The sequence below is a fragment of the Neofelis nebulosa genome, chromosome 1 (assembly GCF_028018385.1).
Source record: "Neofelis nebulosa isolate mNeoNeb1 chromosome 1, mNeoNeb1.pri, whole genome shotgun sequence".
NCBI classification, from domain to species: Eukaryota; Metazoa; Chordata; class Mammalia; order Carnivora; family Felidae; genus Neofelis; species Neofelis nebulosa.
In genome coordinates, this window is record NC_080782.1 from 131378926 (window position 1) to 131392780 (window position 13855).

The 13855-nt window shown below is 50.2% G+C and overlaps 2 protein-coding genes across 2 annotated transcripts; one reads left to right on the forward strand and one right to left on the reverse strand.

Moving 5' to 3' along the window:
* Positions 1-3656: 3656 nt before the first annotated feature.
* On the reverse strand, positions 3657-5589 carry IL3 (interleukin 3). The gene is made up of 5 exons (XM_058742317.1): positions 5279-5589; positions 5146-5181; positions 4039-4131; positions 3874-3909; positions 3657-3764 (listed from the first exon to the last, which is right to left on the reverse strand). Exons 1-5 carry the CDS (start codon positions 5435-5437, stop codon positions 3657-3659), a joined length of 432 nt encoding a protein of 143 aa, XP_058598300.1. The 5' UTR covers positions 5438-5589.
* Positions 5590-11496: 5907 nt separating this feature from the next.
* On the forward strand, positions 11497-13564 carry LOC131515057 (uncharacterized). The gene is made up of 5 exons (XM_058735721.1): positions 11497-11869; positions 11962-11997; positions 12565-12675; positions 12994-13035; positions 13151-13564. Exons 1-5 carry the CDS (start codon positions 11507-11509, stop codon positions 13286-13288), a joined length of 690 nt encoding a protein of 229 aa, XP_058591704.1. The 5' UTR covers positions 11497-11506; the 3' UTR covers positions 13289-13564.
* The last annotated feature ends 291 nt before the right edge of the window (positions 13565-13855 follow it).

The window sequence follows — 13855 nt, forward strand, 5'->3', positions numbered from 1 at the left end:
TGGAGTGAGGTGAGTGATGCCTCTCTGAGGGGGCCTCTCCTTAAACACTGGCCTTCCTAGCAATTTCTCTCTGCTTTATTTTTCTGAATTTACAAATTTTTCAGTGAAGAGGATATATGCTATCTTATATTGCCCTTCCAATGAAAAACTATAATGTTTCTTAAATTAAAATTAAAAAAAATAAAATAAAATTCCTGGCTGAAGTCATCTACTTTCCTGCTGAAAAGGCACCTTGGATTTGGGAAGGTGGGAACTTTGACTTTCAAAAGGCCATCCTGGGGGCGCCTGGGTGGCTCAGTCGGTTAAGCGTCCGACTTCAGCTCAGGTCACGATCTCGCGGTCCGTGAGTTCGAGCCCCGCGTCAGGCTCTGGGTTGATGGCTCAGAGCCTGGAGCCTGCTTCCGATTCTGTGTCTCCTTCTCTCTGACCCTCCCCCGTTCATGCTCTGTCTCTCTCTGTCTCAAAAATAAATAAACGTTAAAAACAAAACAAAAAAAAAAGGCCATCCTGGGACTTTTGATGGGGCTTTGCTGCCCACTAGTGGCAAATAGACTTATAGATCTGGCACTAAGGACACTCTGGGTAGCCTTTGGAGAGAAAACATGAAACTGACAGACATACCCGGGAGATGTGAGCACCCTGGGGCCTCCCATTGGGCCAGGGAGTCATAAGCCCTCTCCCTGCAGGCAGCTGAGCATTATATAACAGTGCCCCAACCTGACTTGTTTCTGGGCCCCCCCAGGCTTGTTCTTGGGTTTGGGATCAAGGGTGAGCCTCAGTTCATCTGTTCTGTAAGAAGGGCAGTGGTGAGACCCCAGAATACTGGAAAAGGCTCACCTACTCTCAATCATGTCACCTCCACTTGTCTATCCCCTGCTTTGTGAGGCTATCTTTGCTGACTTCCCTCCCTCACACCTTCAGATCTTCCTGGGCCAGGTCTGTGTCTGACTTGACCAGCACCTCCTGCCTCCTGTAGTCCTCAGTCACTAACACAGGGCCTGGGCTGGGCCTGGGCCTGAGGAGAGAAAGAGAAGCTGAAGAAGGGTTGTGGGCTCCCCACCAGATTCCACTTCTATCATAGGTCATCTCTGTTCTGTGAATGCTTTCAGCCCATTTCAGTCTCTGGATCTTTGCACTGTTCCCTCTGTCTAGAGCTCTTTCCTCCCTTATTGTCACACATCTGGCACTTTCTTGTCATTCACTTTGCAACCTATGTGTCACTTGCTCAGAAAGCCTTCCCAGACCATTCAATGTAAAGCAACCTCCCCAGATCCCTTCCATCTGTCTGGTTCACTGCCATATCCCTGTGTCCAATATAAGCCCTGATACATAGGTGCTCAGCCAGAGTTTGCTGAATGTCTGAAGTCCCAGGCACTGAAGGAATATAGTGCCATCCAGCCTGGAGTGAGAATAGTGTGGCTGCAGCACAAACAGAGCTTTGAGAAGGGGCTCTGAATGGGGACAGCCAGGTAAGAACAACATAGCAGACTGCCAGCTACCTCTCCACACCTCAAGTGAGGGGAGCTCCAGCAGCTGGTAAAAGTTAAACCACAGATGCCCAGGGGAAGGAGTCCACTTTGTAGCATTTGCCCATGTTCATAGCATAAATACTCTCACTGTGACCTGTTTCAAGGTATGGATGGTTTGATAACTGGCTGGCAACTTTTCGAGATTTAACAATTGGCTCTGTGAGCCGGTATGAGCTGGTTCCATCCACCTTCGGCTCTGGCCTGCTGAGGACGAGGTGTGGGAGAAGCATGGCAGGACAGGTCACTGGGTCCCTCTCCTCTCCACCAGGGCAGAGGGTAGCAGGGCTAGCACAGGTGGAAGGCAGCTGACCCATTCTCCAGGGAGTGAAGAAGAGGTGGTGAGCAGGGACTCATCCTGGGAACAAGGGAGTGGGGCATAAATGCTTGCCTCAGCTGGGATGAAAACAGGAGCAGCCACCAGGTGTGGGTGGAGAGCGAACAGGCAGGGGAGTAGAAGTGGGAAAGCTAGCCAGGAATCAGGAAGCTTGGACCCATGCTCTCAGATCCTCCCCCAGGGTCCTGGAACATCTCACCAGTGGCCTGCCTGCCCCTAGTGGCTCCACCAGAAACTGTAGCAGCTTCTCCAGCTCCTTCCAGGGCCAAGTCCAACACAGAATCTTCCCTGAGCACCCACAGTGCTGTCCGTGGACCAGGCTGGAGAGAGGTGGAATGAGTGAGAGGAAAATTGTTTTCGTGGGAACACAAAATTGTATTAGGAAGAGGAATGTGGAGGGTATATTTCTGCGGTAGTAGATCACTCACGTTTTCTTGTCCCATTCAAGCAGCCAGGCTGTTCCTTACTCATGACCCAAGGGGAGGAGTGGATCAAGGTGGGAAACAGAAAAGAAGAGGGCTGGGACCCTAGCATCTGATGTCAGCATCCTAAGCCTTTATGGTACTTGTCAGAGAGAATGACACTGCTCCTTAGCATGGTGACAGAGGAGGGCTCACTCTCCCCTCTCTCCCCCACCATGCCAGCCTGGAGAAAGTGCACCTAGGCAGCATGCAAGAGAGCCCGGGATGGAGGCACTCAGAGCTAGAGGGTCAGTGGGACCTCAGGGGTCAGGTGGCACATGGAAGCCACACTCAGTGATGTCCTAACCTCCACCATTCAGATCAGACTGTGCCACCCTGGGCTACAATGGCTGTCCTTCCAATGGGTCCCCATCTATCCACCTATTTCAGACAAGAGCCCTGTCCTAGAATAGTGTGGACAACCCAGAGGTAGGCAGCATTTGAGTTGGTCTCTGTAGCTGGAACTCACCATGCAGAGTCAGGATCAGGGCATTCGAGGTTGAGGTGTCAGTGTGGGTAAAGATTTAGAGGTATAAAAAAAGGTGTGTGGTTCATCCAAGAACCCACACTGTATCTACTGGCTGGAGCATCAAGGAGGTTGGTAGTTGCAGACATAATGAAATAGAAGCACCAGGTGGAGGCAGGCCTCTCTTGCTATCCTAAGGGTAAGGACAAGGTCCAGAAGCCCCTGAGGACTGGAAAATAAAGTATCAGATCAACCTGGTCAGATTTGCATTTTCTAAAACTCCATCTGGCTTCCCAGTAGACCACAGATTGCCAGGGTGTGGGTTCCGGGGCCCATCTGGTGGCAGGGAGGCTTGCTGGGGGTGGGGGCTGGGTGGCTGCTCAATCACCAGGCAAGAGAGTTACTAAGACTGAGTCAAATCGAGACACTGGCAACAGAGAAGTTGTTCAGAGAGTGTGGTTTATTTTCTCAGATGCATAGAAACCAGTTTAAAACCTGAGGTACAAATTAACAAGCCTCCAAGTCCCCCTCTTGAGTTTTGTTTAGAATGAGCAGGACGTAGGCTCCTTTGCTAAAATAAATACATTTCACATTGCACAAGGTAATAAATAAAAATACATAAATAAATACGTTCAATAGGATAAAAATGAGAGTATAATCACTAAAGGCCAAATGGGGGCAGCACATTTCAGAAATCAGATAATTAACAATTCATCTGACTCCACAGGAGAAAGTGAAATCCCTCCAGCTCTGGACTATGTGAGAGATATCCCAGAATCTTCAGCTGTTCTGCTGTGTTTGATGTCCAAGGCCCCATGGTGAGAAGGCCCAGAGAAGGAGGAGTATCAGATGGAGAATTCTAGGACTCAGTGTTTCTCCTTGAAATTCAGAAAGTTATCAAGGATTTCCAGATATGTAGTCAGTTTCCTTTGGAAATCAACCCAGTTATCCTCCTCGATATGGATTGGGTTTCCCTGTGAAGAAACCAGGAAAGTGGCATTAAGTTAGAAGGTAGGTGACAGGCTAGAGGTCAGGTCATGGCTAAGAGTACCACCTGCAGGGGCATCTTGAGGGGCAGCTTACCCTGGGTGTGGGAGTGGGCAGGAGTGGCAGGAATTCCTGTGGGAAGAGACCAAAGCGTACAGTCAGGGTCTCACCTGAAAAAGGAGCAGGTCCTGCTACCCCGCTTCCCAGAGGCTGGCCAGGGCCAAAGCAGGGATCCCCAAAACTCTCAACAGCTTCACCAACCTTAAGATTTTTCCAGATTAGCAGTCCATCTTCGTGGAAATTTTCTGCAGCTTTTAAGAATGCATCCAGGTTTGGCCTCAGAAGGGTGTTTTCCTAAGGGGACCAAGAATACATATGAGGGGAGAAGGTTGGGGTTCAGCCTTCCCATGGCTGAAGTCATCCCCAGTTTTCCAAGACTGCCTTCAGGGACATCCTTGGACAATCCCCTCCTAGTCCCGTTCTTGCCCAGTTGGGTTCCTGAGATAATCTTCAGGGCACAGGTCTACAGGTGAGTGCACACCCCAAAGAAAGCCAACTTTTCTCAGCCCTGACCTCCCCTGGTTCCAAGTAAGCTGCATACAGGGCCTGGGTGGATCTTTCTGCACCTGGGTGGGGGAAGCATTGCTTAAAAGAAGATCTACAAAAGGTGGAGGGCTGACCAAGGGGAATATTTGCAGCTAAGAGGCCAGATAATAGGATTAATGCCTTGACTGGATAAAGGGCTCCTAGAAATTAGGAGGAAAATTGCAGAGACCCCAGCAGGACATGGGTGCAGCCTGTTAACTGTGCATGCCTTAAAAAGGGGGATACAAATGGCCAATAAACTCAGGAGAGATTCAACCTCTTGTTGGACCCAAGGAGTGCCATGCAAACAAAGGTGAGATAACCATGGAAGCCAACTGGAAGTAGGAAAAGTAATTGTAAATGATAATGCCAAGGACCAATCAGCATGAAAAACGACTCAGTGTCTTAAGGAAAAGGAAGGAAGCAGGCATGTTCATGGGAGAAATTTTAGGCTGCCCCACTGAAAAAATGATGAACTTAAGGCCTTTGGAATTGTTCACCTAGAGCTGCCTTTTCATTTGTATTTGTTTAAAAAAAGGCATTTTCATGTTATAGATATGGCTGAGGAAATGTATTCAACACTAGTTAGCACCAGACACTGGTCTGGTGACTCTCTGCATTTGTCCCACTTAATTCTCACAATGATCCCACTGAGATAGATACTGTTAATCCTATTTACAGATGAAAAACGGAGGCTAGGCAAGATGGTGTGACAAGCCTGAGGTCACCCTGGAGGAAGTAGATTGGGATCCAAGTGCACCTAAGTGTGGGCTGAGTGCTTACCCTCAGGATCTCTGTCTCATTTGGGTCCAAGGAGTCCTGTGGGTGCAGAGGAAGAGAGAGTCCATTAGTCCTATTGGCCTGAAGCACCTGCTAGCCCTCCCTACCCTATGCCAACCTTATCCCAGTTACTCACCTGTGAAGGCAAGGGTAACTTGTTTAAGATCTGCATAATTTCATCAATCTTTGCCAAGTATTGGTTCAGCTGGTATGTCAGAAAGGGCCGCCCCTGTGCCTGAGGGGCTTGGAATCCAAGAAGAAGCAGGAGAAGGTACATGATGGGAAGGTTGCTCATGTTCAAGCTGTCAGGGTCTTTTCTGTCTTGTCCTGGTCCTTCGTGGCGTTCTGAAGCATCCAACAGTCTCCCGTCTTTTATGCGCTGAGGCAGTGTGCCTACACCCTGGCGGTGTAGGAAGGGGCGGACGTCGGAAGAATCTTTATCTGACATGGAACCCCCATAGCAAACCACAGACTTATTCATCACTTTCTAGTGCTGGAGATCACTGAAACTTGGAAAAAAATTACTCAGAGGGTATCTCCTCCTTTTGCCTAGGAGAATAAGATGGGCTGGCCACTGGACAGAATGGGAACAGGTGAAAGGACCCCTCTGACAGGTGAGGGGCTGCCTGACTCTGAGCTCACTCAAGCCTCCTGCGCAGTGGGACCTGGTCCTACCATCCTCTGGCCAGCTCTGACTGACCCTCTGTTGCCCTCTCTGCCTGGCTCCACCTGGTCCTGTGTGGGTGTCCAGGTGAAGGCCCACAGGAACAGACAAGGATTTGTCTGGAAGCCTGTCACACAGCTAAGTATTCACATGTGGGCTCATCCACTGAGAAGCACATCTCTTGACATCTCCCACCCCCATGCTGAGTTACTGGTATTAATGTCCCCAGTGGTTTGCCTCATGGCCTTTAGGCTGCTTCTCCTCAACACTTTCTGGTCCTAGCGGGGGGCAGATGGAGCCCAGGCACTGGATTCCCATTCTTCTTTCATTGGTCTGACAGCCTGACTCTGTCCTGTGTTTTGAGATCTTAACCCCTAGCAGAGGCCTGGTGGCAAGCACTGGGCAGTCCCTTTGGTAGCACAGAGGAGCTGGGCCTGGGCCCCTGAGGATAGGGGTCTTTGAGAAAACTGTCACTGGGAAACAGGGGGAGGAGGCTGGCCTGGGAAGTTTTCAGAAGTAGAATCGGAAGCCCTGAGAGGCGAGGCAAGGGAGGAGGGGAGGGCAGCTTTTGGTGTCAGGCTGGGTCTCTAGTGATAGGGGCAGGTGGACAGTGGAGAGAGCTGTATTGCAGGGGTCCTGACCCCAGTCTGTGGGAGCTCGGATTTGGCAGGCACAGGCTGGGTAGGGAAGCTGTGCTCAGCAGAGAAGTGGGCCGGGACAGACCATGGAGGAGTCCATAGAGAACCAGAGAGGCAGCAGCTAGAGAAGAAGCAGGAAAACCAGGAGGGTAGGGAGCCCAGAGGCAGCCCCTGAAGGGAGGGGGGGACCACTGCCCCATGAGGTGTGTCAGGCCCTGACGCAGGCCCAGGACAGGGGGTTTTGGCAAAGGGGAAAATGTGGCAGGGCACGGGGAAGAGTTCTTTGAGATAACGGGGCCCGGAGTGGCGGAACAGGAGAGGCGGGGTGAAAGAGCTAGGGGTCAGGTGGAGGTCTGATACAAACAGCGTGGGGAGATGAAGGATAGAAGGCTATGCTGAGGAACTTGGGTGTTTCACGCCTCTGAGCAGGAGCAGATCTGGTAAAGACAAGGACCAGGATGTGGCTGAAGAGGAGGCAGGTGAAGAGGCTGTGACCCAAGACAGTGCTGAGAGAATAGTGCCCTTAGCCAGAATGCCCGGCTCCCTGCTCAGCCACGGGCAAGGAAGGGCCCGGGATCTGGGCTCAGAGCATCCTCAGAAAGCACGAAGAGTGTCTCCAAGGCACAGTGAAATGAGGCAACACAGGAAAGTTTACAGCGAGGTACTCACTAGGCATAATTCATTCAACAAACTTTATTAGTTGTGTGTAAGCACTGGAAATAGAACAGACTTGGTCCCTCCTCTTAAGAAACAATCTTGTAGGGAGAGACAGATCGCAAGCCTTGCTACTTCCGTCTTGGACCTCAGAACTGCCGCTTCAGGTCACCTGGGAGCTTGTTAGAAGTGTAGATGCTCAGGCCTCACCCCATACTTTCTGAATCAAAAATTACGTTTTGACAAGACTCTCAGGAGATTCACACGACATTGCAGAAGTACTGATTTAAAGTACTTGACTCTTGCGCTGCCTGGGTGGCTCAGTCAGTTAAGCGTCCAGCTCTTGATTTCGGCTCAGGTCATGATCCCAGGGTCACAGGATTGAGCCTGGTTAAGATTCTCTGTCTCTCTCACTCTGCTCCTCTCCCCCTCTCCCTCTACTATAAATAAATAAATAAATAAATAAATAAATAAATGTACTCAACTCATAATACAAGAGCTTAATAAATGTGAGCTGCTGTTATCATCTGCCCTCTCTCATGTAACGTTTGCTCTTTCTCTGGACTAGAAAGGACTGTTTGTTCTCATCTGCCCTATTAGACTTGGAGCTTAAAACTGAAAAAAAAAAAAAAAATAGAGTACTCCACACAAGCAGGGCTGGGGATCCTTGACCCAGAGACACAGGGCTTCTTGACTAATCAACCGTGGATTGGTGTTACCTTCTATATAAAAGTTTTGGGGACCTGTGTACAAAAATGTGTGATTTCTTACAGAGAGAAGCCTCTATTTTTTTTTTAATTCAAAGAGATTTTTTTGAGGAAATTTTAAAGCTCAGTGGGTTTTAAAGACAGGGAGGCTGAACATTTCCTGCAAATCCTCGCTTAAAAGTCCTGACTTTGCATTCTATTATAGCAAAGAAAACCCCTGAGTAGTGCTACTGTAAGTCTCCACATTTATAGTATTTGTCTCCAGTTTTAAAAATACTTACAAAATCTATCAAAGGAGAATGAGGTTTAGGCTTCATGCTAGAAGCATCGAAAGAATTGTGGGGTGTTCAGGAGTATGGTCCTGGAAAGTTTGGGTTCTGGGAAGCCAAGGTTAGCTACTGTGGGGAGAATGGCTAGGAATAGTCAGGACACTGTGGTGGTCAGTGGGGGGTGGGGAGTTCTCTGGACCACAGATGATGGGGAGGCAGAGAACTGCATGGAGGTAAAGACTCTAACAGCTAAATTCCCCTGAGTGACACTTAGTAAATGCTGGACACTTTTCACTAGTTGACTCATTTAATCCTCGCAATGAGCTTATGGGGCAGCTACTATTATTATCACCATTTTACAGCTGAGGAAACTGAGGCGCAGAGAGGTTTGGTTCCCACAGCTAGGAAGTGATGTCACCACAACTGAATGCAAGCAGGTCTCTCTGACCCCAGAGGCTGAGCACCACAAAGTAATAGATTAGGGAGTAATGCAGGGTGGTGAGAGGGGGACTTATGGTGAAGGTAAGATGTAGTCCCTGGGATTATTGACAGAGAGGACACTGGTGCCTCTGAGGGAGCAGTTTTAGTGTGCCCTGAGGGCAGATGCTGGTGGCAGTGGGCTGAGAAATGAGTGAAGGTGAGACAGGGTGAGACAGTAGATGCTGTGAAGTTTTATTCTGAAGGGAAGGAGAGAGACGGGGCAGCTGGAGGAGTCAGTGAGTCAGAGAACGATCTTTCCAGGCAGAGAAGCTTGAGGATCTCTGTGCTGGAGGTGAGCTGAGAATGGGCCTGATAGCTGGATGGTGGGCCGGTGCAGTGGGTGGCCGAAGGTGATACACATAGGGAGGGCTCCCAGCATCAGGCGTCACATGCTCACCTGAGCAGAAGCCTCAGGGAAAGTCCATTTGGGTGGGTCCAGTCCATCCAGCAGGGAAGGTGCCATGGATTGAGTCCACCAGTTTGGTGGCAGATGAGGACAACGGTTTCTGTGTCTCCTGTGAAATAGGAGGCAAAGTCAGCTCCTAAGGATTTAGGGAGGTGGAGTTAGAGGCTCTGAGCTGACTGCCTGAGTATAACCTTAAGGGGCTGGTAGTCTGGGTTAAAGGGAAAGGAGGTTGGGAGAATCCAAAGTCTTTCTAGTCCAGAGTATAGAAAGGAAGGCCTCTGAGGCAGGGTGATGGGGCCAGGGGAGGAGGCTGAGATGGACAGAGAAAGGAGCAGAGACGGCCAGAACAAGGGAGGCAGGAGGTATTGGGCCCAGTCCCCCTGGAGAGGCCCTTTGAGTGCAGCCCAGCACTTAGTCCTGTGCAAGGAACAGAGTCACACTCCACAAAGCACATGCACATCAAAGGGGGCTGCTCAGCTGAGGAGGACAACCAAGTACCCTCCCCGTGCTTCCACAACATCTCAGGGCAACCAGTAGACAGGGGCCTCCTTTGGAAGTCTCCCTTGAGGTTTGCCTTGACTGTAAAGGAACTGCTTCAGGTGAAATCACAGGAACCTCCTTGGTCTCCCACAGGCCACAGACATGCCCAACCCCTGGGGAGAGGCCTGGCCCCCTGTAAAAAAAAAAGGATTCCACCCCAGGCGTTTGCGTCAGCCCCAGCCTAGGAAAAGCCTCCTCTGCAGACCGGGCTGATTGCAATCAGGAAGGGAAATGAGCTGAGGGTGCCCAGCCATGGGTGGCACAAGGGAGGCCCTGCTAGGGCCGAGGTAGGAGAGCCAACCTAGGACTGCTGACTGCAGTCTGCAGAAAACAGATCTTATGGCTTTCAGGGTGGGTCTCTGGGCCCCTTCCAATGGAACTCTGTAGGCCTGTGGTCTGGATTTATTCAGAATGGGGCACAGTGTTCAAGGTCGTGGCCTATGGGGCCTATCTAACGTGGGCCCATCCACATCTCTTTCCCATCACTCACCCCCACAGACCTCATGGGATTTTCTGGGGTGCCCACCACCAGTAGGGACCCAGGCCTCAGTCATCATGACAAACTCCCCTGCCACCCTCTCTGTGATATCCCGTGTCAGATTTAGTCTGCCCATGACCTCAGTCATGCTTCCGCTGGTAGCAGAACCACATCACCTGGTTTTGTCAATACAGAAGGCAGCACAGGGCTCCTGGCTGGCCAAGCAGTGCTATCAGGTTTCACATGCTCACCTGAGCAGAGAGCTTCGGAAAAAGGGAGGTGTGGCCTCCTTTTCACCCAGCTGTGTATCCCTTCCCCAGGAGCTGCATAGCCTCACACTGTATACCCTCAGCTTTCCATCCCATGCTGTGGATATGGCCTCCTTGGGGCCCATCTGTGCCAAGTGGACCTCCTCCCCAAGTTCAGTCTAATGGAGGAGACAGATAGAAAATCACGGTTTAGAATAATAAGCCTGGAAAGGAGAAAGCCTAGAAATGGGTCATTCTCCCCTAGCCTGGACTATCGGGGAAGACTGAGGAAGGGAAAGCTAAGCTTTCTGAAGGATGGTCCAGACCAGCTGTGTTACAGGGGAAGTGCTCCCAAGTACAGTTGGGTTTGGAATGTAGATGTTCTGTTTGTCAATTTCAAGTCTACTAACCTCAGCTCTAATATCAGGTAACTGGGATAGTCATGCCAGTCTTGTTATTTATTTATTTATTTATTTATTTATTTATTTATTTATTTATGAGAGAGACAAAGCGTGAGTGGGGGAAGAACAGAGAGGACGGGGGGGGGGGGGGGAGAGAGAGAGAGAGAGAGAGAGAGAGAGAGAGAGAGAGAGAGAGAGAGAAAATTCCAAGCAGGCACAGTGGTATCAGCACAGAGCCCAGTAAGGGGCTCAATCTCACGAATTGTGAGACCATGACCTGAGCTGAAATCAAGAGTCAGATGTTTACTGACTGAGCCACCCAGGTGCCCCTAAAAATGTATGTGTATTCAGTGCCTGTCACTCTCTGGTTGCTCACCTGGAACACAAAGAATTGGGACAGGTGTTCCTATTGTGTTGATAGTATTTATCTCAGGTAAAACCACAAGCCAAGGGAGGGGCAGACATATAGGACCTTCAGCTCCATACTCCTGATTCTCAAAGAAACTGTCCCAAAACTGTGAGGTGACAACATTGGGACTTCATGCTAGTAACATAGTGTTCCAGGCTTCTAAGAACTGCTTTTCTAAGTGGTTGAGCCTTCATGCAGATGGTTAGCCATAGAAATGATGTTGCCGGGCAAAATCTTGGCTGCCACTCAGAAGGGGAGGCCAGCAAAGGTGGGTGGCAGAGAATCAGAGCTGTCCAAGGGACAACAGGACCAGATTCTGGCTGGGGAGAGGCACAAACAGGCCCAGGTGAGCTCAGAGCCAGGTTGCCCACTCTATCCGGTGAGCAATCGTTCTTATTTTCCTTGGTGAGGTGAGGTGAAACCCTTTGAGAATGTTTTTTTCAAGTTTTACTGATCGTGGGTTCCAGAGAATGATGAATACATTGATATGTTTGTCATGGAGGTTCCCTATCAGAAAAGGGTATCAGCCCATCTGGGGCTTCTGTGAACATCCCTCATCACCCCGTTTCCCGCCCTGCCCTACCACCTCCATTGGGCCTATAAGAGAGCAAGCAGATCGGACTACTTCAGATTCCATAGGGCCAGGGAGGATCACGTTAGCTTTCAGCAACTCAAAGATGCGGAGATCCTTCTGTCTTCAGCTTCTCTTCATCTTCCTTCCCTTCAGCCTCCCCAAGTCCCTGCACTCAGGGACCTCTGGTACCCCAGGTCAGGACTCCTGCAAGTACTGGGGCAGCATCTCTGAAATCTACTATAAGCTGAACACTACCTCTGTGAGTACTTGGGGACACACTGGACATGGGCAGGGATGGCCTGGCAGTCTCAGGCCAGAGGCACTCACGGTTCTCTCTCTTTGCCCCTGCAGACACCTGAAGAGTTTAATCTGCTGCTAGAGCTGAAGGTGAGAGCTCAGACCCAAGGGCCCCCTATCTCCCTGCAAGTGACTGCCATTGTGTCGCTGGTGACTTGGGTGCATTTGGGTTAGGCACCCCTGGACGGTCACATCTGAGCCTTAATCTTTTGTCTGGCGTCTTCAGTGCAAATACTTCCATCAGCGTATTCATTGCCTCATGGGGGTTGTGTAGTAGATGTTTATTTCCAAGTATGGGAGTTCTACAATTTTATGGTGGCAAAGCTGGCCTCCTTCCCTTTGAGCTCTTTTAGTAGCTGGTTCACAAAATTCCCTATTCACCCAGCCTCCTTCCCCAGCCCATCTGAAGCCAGGAGGTAGGACAAGCCATGCCTTGGCTAAGCTTTGCCACGATGTGCCGTGACCACCTCAGTTGTCTCGGGGCAGCTGGGTCCTTCCTGGTCTGGGGCAGGGCAGGGTGGTGACGTAGAGAGCTGGGGGAGGTGACAGAGGATGCTGGGAAAGGCATTCCGGAAAGGAGGCAGGAGGGATGACACACAAGACCGGGAGAAGGACAGCCCCTCCTTAGCCCTCCCTCATGCACTCTTTGTCCTACAGGACAAGACCCTTCTGAAGTCTAACCTGGCTGCCTTCCGGACCATCTCAGAGAAGTTCATCAATGTCTCTAATGTAGTGTCATCCATCAGTAAAAATCTGGACTACCTGGAGGTTTGTGAGGTTGGGGAGGGTCTCTCTGGCACTGGGTCTCCATGACCCCAAGGAACCCCATTCCAGGTCAGAGTGCATGGCCTTGTCTTTCCCTTTTCCAAAATAGCAACAGCACTTTGCACCCCTACCCCCAAATTCCTACCCCCTCTCCTGCCACCAACCCCTCCATAGCTGGGGGCAGAGCTACCACCTAGTACTTTCTTATGTACAGTCACTGGCAGGGAGACACTGATACCTCCCAGCTACTAGTGAAGCTCCTGTTGTGTTCCTGGCTTTCCCCCAAAAGGCTGACTGGCTTCTCTTGTCTCTGGTCTACAGGAATTGCTGCAAACCTTGACCATGCCCACGCCCACATCCCAGGTAAGCTGTCCAGGCCGAGTGTGGCTGGGATGCCCACTGCCCAGGCTGAGTACAGCACCTGTCACATTCCTTCTACCTCCTTCATACCTGACCGAAATTTCTGCTTTCTTCAAAGAGAGAAGTGCATATCGAAGCAGAAGATTTTAATGAGTACTCAGAGAAGCTGCTTGTCTTCCTGGAAGCCCTGGATGATTTCCTGAAGCCATTACTGAAGTGCCCAGAAACTTTCAAAGCCTCACGTAGAAAACCTTAGTTGGGGCCTTTGCACTGTCAGGGTTCAGATTTGAGCTCAGGTCCTGGGTCCCCAGCTCTCCTCCTAGATATTCCTCCACTCTGTCACAGATCTCACTGACAATCTTATTTATATAGCAATTTATTTATTGTCCATGCTATCGTGGAGTTATTTATTTTAATAATGGAGACCCTCTCAGAAGTCTCTGAACAGAGCCCAGAGGTAATGTGAAGCCATTTTCATTCGTATTTCAGATTTCAAAAGTGTTTCTTCTCTTCTGTGAAAAATAAACCTTTATAAAGAACCACTTTGTGCCCAATGTTGCATTTCTTGAGGGTTTCTCTGTCTGACTTAGGTCTGCAAGTCTTGCAATTTCCTCACTCCACAGTTAATTTCTTTAATGCCATGGTTTTGATTCCTCTCGGGATTCTGTCTTTGTTTCCCTGGTACTCCCTGTACCATACACTTCATGGGCCCATCCAGATCTTCTCCTCCCTAGCTCGGGCACCACCACACACACGCCCCATGATCTGCCCACATCTGCATCCCAGGACCTCTCTGCTCTGTCCATTTCCCATCGTTCCCATG

Excerpts from the sequence above, each read along its gene's own strand:
- IL3 (XM_058742317.1), bottom strand. The coding sequence starts at position 5,437 with ATGAGCAACCTTCCCATCATGTACCTTCTCCTGCTTCTTCTTGGATTC. Across the intron at positions 3,910-4,038 it reads TAATCTGGAAAAATCTTAAG|GAATTCCTGCCACTCCTGCC; the intron begins GTTGGTGAAGCT and ends CTCTTCCCACAG. Across the intron at positions 3,765-3,873 it reads TGCCCACTCCCACACCCAGG|GGAAACCCAATCCATATCGA; the intron begins GTAAGCTGCCCC and ends GTTTCTTCACAG.
- LOC131515057 (XM_058735721.1), top strand. The coding sequence starts at position 11,507 with ATGATGAATACATTGATATGTTTGTCATGGAGGTTCCCTATCAGAAAA. Across the intron at positions 11,870-11,961 it reads ATAAGCTGAACACTACCTCT|ACACCTGAAGAGTTTAATCT; the intron begins GTGAGTACTTGG and ends TTGCCCCTGCAG. Across the intron at positions 11,998-12,564 it reads ATCTGCTGCTAGAGCTGAAG|GACAAGACCCTTCTGAAGTC; the intron begins GTGAGAGCTCAG and ends TTTGTCCTACAG.